This window comes from Ostrinia furnacalis, unplaced genomic scaffold (genome assembly GCF_004193835.3).
Source record: "Ostrinia furnacalis isolate ACB-3 unplaced genomic scaffold, ASM419383v2 OfSCF4245, whole genome shotgun sequence".
Lineage (NCBI taxonomy): Eukaryota > Metazoa > Arthropoda > Insecta > Lepidoptera > Crambidae > Ostrinia > Ostrinia furnacalis.
In genome coordinates, this window is record NW_021134484.1 from 1,404,341 (window position 1) to 1,409,334 (window position 4,994).

The following is a 4,994-nucleotide window of genomic DNA, read 5'->3' on the forward strand; positions in this document are numbered from 1 at the left end:
TAGAAACTTCAACGTGTCAAAATTCATTAAGGATGAGTATAATTATAAATTATCAGGGAGATCTAGTTACTATACCAAGAGAAGAGCAATTAAAATGCGTAACTCCTTGCGATAATGGTTTATAACATAGATTTCAAAACCCGCTACTTCACTGGACTTAGCTTCTGAATGATACATTCATGTAAAAATACCATTCAAGTTTCATGCAATACTTATTTATAACATTTTCCTGGGAACTTTCCAAATGAATTTCCCTATGAGTACCTACCTAAATCAAGCTTTTTTATAATTATTATCTTAATAAGATTGCTGTCATGAAATCAGATGTTCAAAAATTGTTTTGCTCGAAATCAAATTTAATTTTAAAACGTTACTGGCGTATTCGTGTCGGTCACTCATTTGTTTCCTTTAATTTCGACGAATTAGCAACATCAATAGTACGTCTCCAGTATGTATCGAATAGCAGCAGCGAGGGTAGCGGATGCTACAGAAGTTACATGCCCGTCACATAGTCCATCCATTATTCTGTGGTCCAAGTTCTTAGCTATTTTCCAGATGGGCGGGGTTCTTGATAACCTGGATCTAGCAGGTGCCTGAGTCAGCCTTTGCCCAAAACAGCCGTATTCAGTTTGAAAACGGAGGACGTTTGAAAGCCACGATCGTTTCAGGAATTGGGGGTGGCCGTCCAAAGTGCAGAGACCCACTAAAACAATAAAATTGGTAAAGATTAAGGTTCCTTCTCATAATTATTGTAATATGAACCTAAATTCTACGAAACAGTCGTCTAAAAATTTCAGATTTGCAGGTTTATTTCAAATACCAATCTATCTATCTAAATATATAAAACTCAAAGGTGACTGACTGACTGACATAGTGATATCTATCAAAGCACAGCCCAAACCACTGAACGGATCGGGCTGAAATTTAAGTAAGTAAGTAGATGATATGACGTAGGCATCCTCTAAGAAAGGATTTTACAAAACTCCACCCCTAAGGGGGTAAAACGGGACCCACGCGTACGAAGTCGCGGGCCGCCGCTAGTGTTAGATAAAGCAAAGCACTGATAAAGTTTAACTGGTGTTAAGCCTCATCATCTTATTTAACAAATGTCAAAAATCTGTTAAACTCCATAAAAAACACCGGTTATCTTTATGGTTACAGTTTAAGTTAGGTGGTGCAACTCAGTCCAAGTCTTAACTAATTTTTCTAACTCTACCTTATAAAAGTAGGCACTTACTTTGTTCTAAGAGTAGATCGACAGCCTGATAGTCATTATTAGCAATAAACTCCGCCTCACTGTAAGCAGTTTTGCAGAACTTTTTAGTCAGTGACTCGTCTTGCTCCTTCGAAAATATACTGCAACCTCTACTGTGCCTTGCATGTAGTAGGAACAACAACCTAAATAAATACACATCACCATCATCATTAGGTCATTTAGTCTCCATAAATAATACACATAAATAATAAATAAATACACCAGTTAAAATAATGAACACAGAAAATAAATGAACATCTAAGAAGTGAGGTGTTTAACGCCCGTATTCAAAAACATTACTATGAGGTCTCAAAGTGCACGTGGACACACGGTGACAGACGAACCAATCACAGAGCTCTATTCAACGCTGTGCGTTCGATTTGCTGCTTCACCTAAGCAAGCATCGTTTGTGAATACGGGCGTAATTCTACTAACCTGTGCGAAAGAGCGTATCCAAAATCTGTCCCATTCATGAGCATGTCATAGCAAGGTTCATAAACATCGCACCTAGTTTGAATGGAGTCTTGAATCTCATTATTTGCCAGAGATAACATGCAAAGATCTGAAAAAGACTTAAAACATCCATCATCTCTCTCCAAATAAAAATGGTGTGTAACATCTACCATGGCAATTAGATAAAAAACTTGTAATGTCTAATCGTCATCTTTGAGCCATAAAACTAAATAAAAGAACTTAATGCCCCTTCAAAATATTACTACTATTGCTATTAACTGTTTTTCTTTATTATCTAACGTGATAACTTTCTCATTTCTATGGCTCTATAGTTACTCTATCAAATCAATTGAGTACATAAAGGCACTTTCATTGGTCTCAGTTATTGATGTTTGGTAATAAAACTCATTCTTTTACGATTTCCAGATACGATTTTTAAAATTTTAATTATAAAACATGAGTCAGATAAGTATTTCGAAGTCTGTAATAAAGATAGCTAATTTATTTTTATTTTATGTATTTATAGATACTTTTACACGGTATGTGATAGGTACTATCCTTGATACAGCCAACTATCTGTATTGTGCTATTCTACTGATCACATAGCAAAGTCGACTGACTTAGTCGGTATCAACATCATTTATTTATTTAAAGACTTTATTGCACACACAACAATGTTCTGTACAAAAAGGCGAGCTTAATGCCATACGTCATTCTCTACCAGCTGACCTTGAGCAAAACAGAGATATTTAGTAGGCGGTGCTAAAAAGCTACAAAAATGTACACAATATAATACATAAAATATTATAATATATATTTATACAAAATATATACATAAATACATACATATAATTTATATAAAATGGATGACGAGAGGTAAGGGAGGATAGGAGAGGATAAGGGAGAAAAGGAAAGAATAAGGGAGATCAAGACGACATGATGCGTTCAAGAAAATGTTTGCGCACAGAGTGTTTGAAAACAAACTTACTAGGAGCCTGCCTGATGTTCTCGGGAAGAGCGTTCCAAAGGCGAATGGAATTGAGGAGAAATGAATTAGAGAGGAAACCAGTGCGGTGGGAAGGAGTGGAGAGAAGGAGCGTGTTGGACGAACGAAGTTGACGTGCGTGCGTCGAACTCAGAAGTTTAAACTGTGTTTTCAAATAGGAAGGGGAGTTACTTAGAGTCATTTAAGATGGTAAAAAGGGTGGTAAGGATTCTAACATTGCGCCGTGCAGGGACAGGTAGCCAATGGAGCTCAGACCGGTGGGAAGAGACATGGTCATATTTGCGAAGACAAAATATGAACCGGATGCAATTGTTCAGTAGGCGGTCCAGTTTGTTGAGGAGAACTTGATTAAGGTCCGGATAACACACATCAGCATAATCGATGACCGGAAGAATAAGAGCGTGGACAAGCGAAATCTTGGTTTTAACAGGGATCATTCAAAGGCGTCGGGAAGAACAACTCAACAAAATTGATGATTACATGATGGAAGTCTATTCTCACCTGATAACTTTGGTGATGGATTCCACCGGTCCGTATCATCTACATTTTTCATGTACCTGGACCACGTAAGAGACTTTCCTGAAAATCGCTGGCTGGACTCATCTGATTCCGGTGACAATTCTAAATGAAACCTTCGTAATCTCTTCATCCATTGGGTTTCGTTGGAAAATAATGTTGTTACTAGAAGTATAATCCACAATTATTTATATTTTAAGAGCAGCAAAACTTAAAATAAATTACACAACAACAGTAAAGGTCTAAGTAACACAATCTACTACTTCAAATTATTAAAATTTTACTTAAATAGGTAACACGATACTGATGTCTGTATAAGTATAAAAAGCGTTATTTTATTTCAATTATGGTTAACTACGGTAGGTACTTTAATTGTTGGTACGTATAGTCTTAAGAAAATTAAATAGGTAAAAAAGGAAAATCATTTTAGTAACTTAGTCTAAACTTTAAAGGTACGCACTTAACTTATTCGATCTCTCCTTTGAATCATGATTTCCACTGACCATGTAGTCAAAGAAATCGATTAAATTGTCATTCTCTTTCAGTAGTAAAGTTATGTAAGTTTGAACATGTTTAGGTATACGGTTTCGCTTGATAAGTAGAGCTTTTTTTAAGTTTACTGAAAGAATAAAAATACAAAATTAGAAATAGTAACTAACGATGTTTTAATGGCCCTATATGACCCTATAAATGATGTCTTATAAGAGATAATAATTTGATAAAATGAATATTGTAGAGTCATAGGGAAACGCGTGTTTAGAAAAAAACATACCATTAATCAGAAAGAGCCCAAACTCAAAATTCATATCCAAGTCGACCTTGTGTTTTGAGCAAAAATATATTGTTCGTCTCAAAGATTTCAAATAAGTTAACAAGTCACTTTTTTGCGGCAAAATTTTAGACACAACTGAATCTTTATAATCATAATGAACACCATTTTTATAAGAGACAACTGTCGTTAAAATTAAGGCAAGTAACGTTGAAGTCACAGCCACGTGTAACTGAAACATTTTACACGCGAAAATTACATTTTGCGCTGAAGTTTCAGGCGCAGAATTCAAATGAAAACTGTTGTTTTCCCGCGAGCCGCCACTGGTTTTATCTCAAGTGATTAGGCTAGGAAAATGTGTATTTACGACGTCAATTTTTCACGCAGACGCTTCTTGATTTGTTTTTGTCTTAGACTAGCGATTTGCCCCGGCTTCGCGCAAGTAGCGCTATGAGCTTTAGAAAAAAATGCAACAAGTTTTGTAATGTGTTAGGAGTTAATTATGTGGTAAGAAAATGTCAGCAAAAACGGATTATCGTATAAGCCAAAATGGGATCGAACCCTGTACCTCTAGTACGAAAAACTTTCCCCCCTTTGCCCCCTATATTATAGCCGCCCTAGGGGGCGCTGTTTAATTTTTCATACAAAATTTTTCGATGACACTTTGAATACGCAAACGAAACGAACTCGAAAGTTTTTCGTACTAGAGGTACTGGCCAGTTCGAACTTTCGTCATATCATTAAAAAAACCTAGATATTTTTTTAACAACTGAATGATAGGTACTCTGTATTTTAAACATACCTAACTACCTATTATTGGTTGTTTTTATTATTTTGTTGTATAAGGTTGTTATCAGGGTTTTTATTTAAATTAAGATTAATTTTATCTAAAGGCTATAGCAGAGTTTATTAAAAAGAAATTGAGTCACTTGAAGAGCTCGCATAAATTGTGGTGGGATAAGCCGCGCCGCGGGCGGGCTTTCGGTCAGCATGAT

At 35.8% G+C, this 4,994-nt stretch overlaps 1 protein-coding gene across 1 annotated transcript; it reads right to left on the reverse strand.

The window, feature by feature from the left end:
• Positions 1-315: 315 nt before the first annotated feature.
• On the reverse strand, positions 316-4,240 carry LOC114359185 (uncharacterized). Its single transcript, XM_028313469.1, has 5 exons — positions 4,003-4,240; positions 3,734-3,849; positions 1,691-1,848; positions 1,238-1,398; positions 316-703 (listed from the first exon to the last, which is right to left on the reverse strand). The coding sequence occupies exons 1-5, from the start codon at positions 4,238-4,240 to the stop codon at positions 432-434; spliced, it is 945 nt and encodes a 314-aa protein (XP_028169270.1). The 3' UTR covers positions 316-431.
• Between the last annotated feature and the right edge of the window lie 754 nt (positions 4,241-4,994).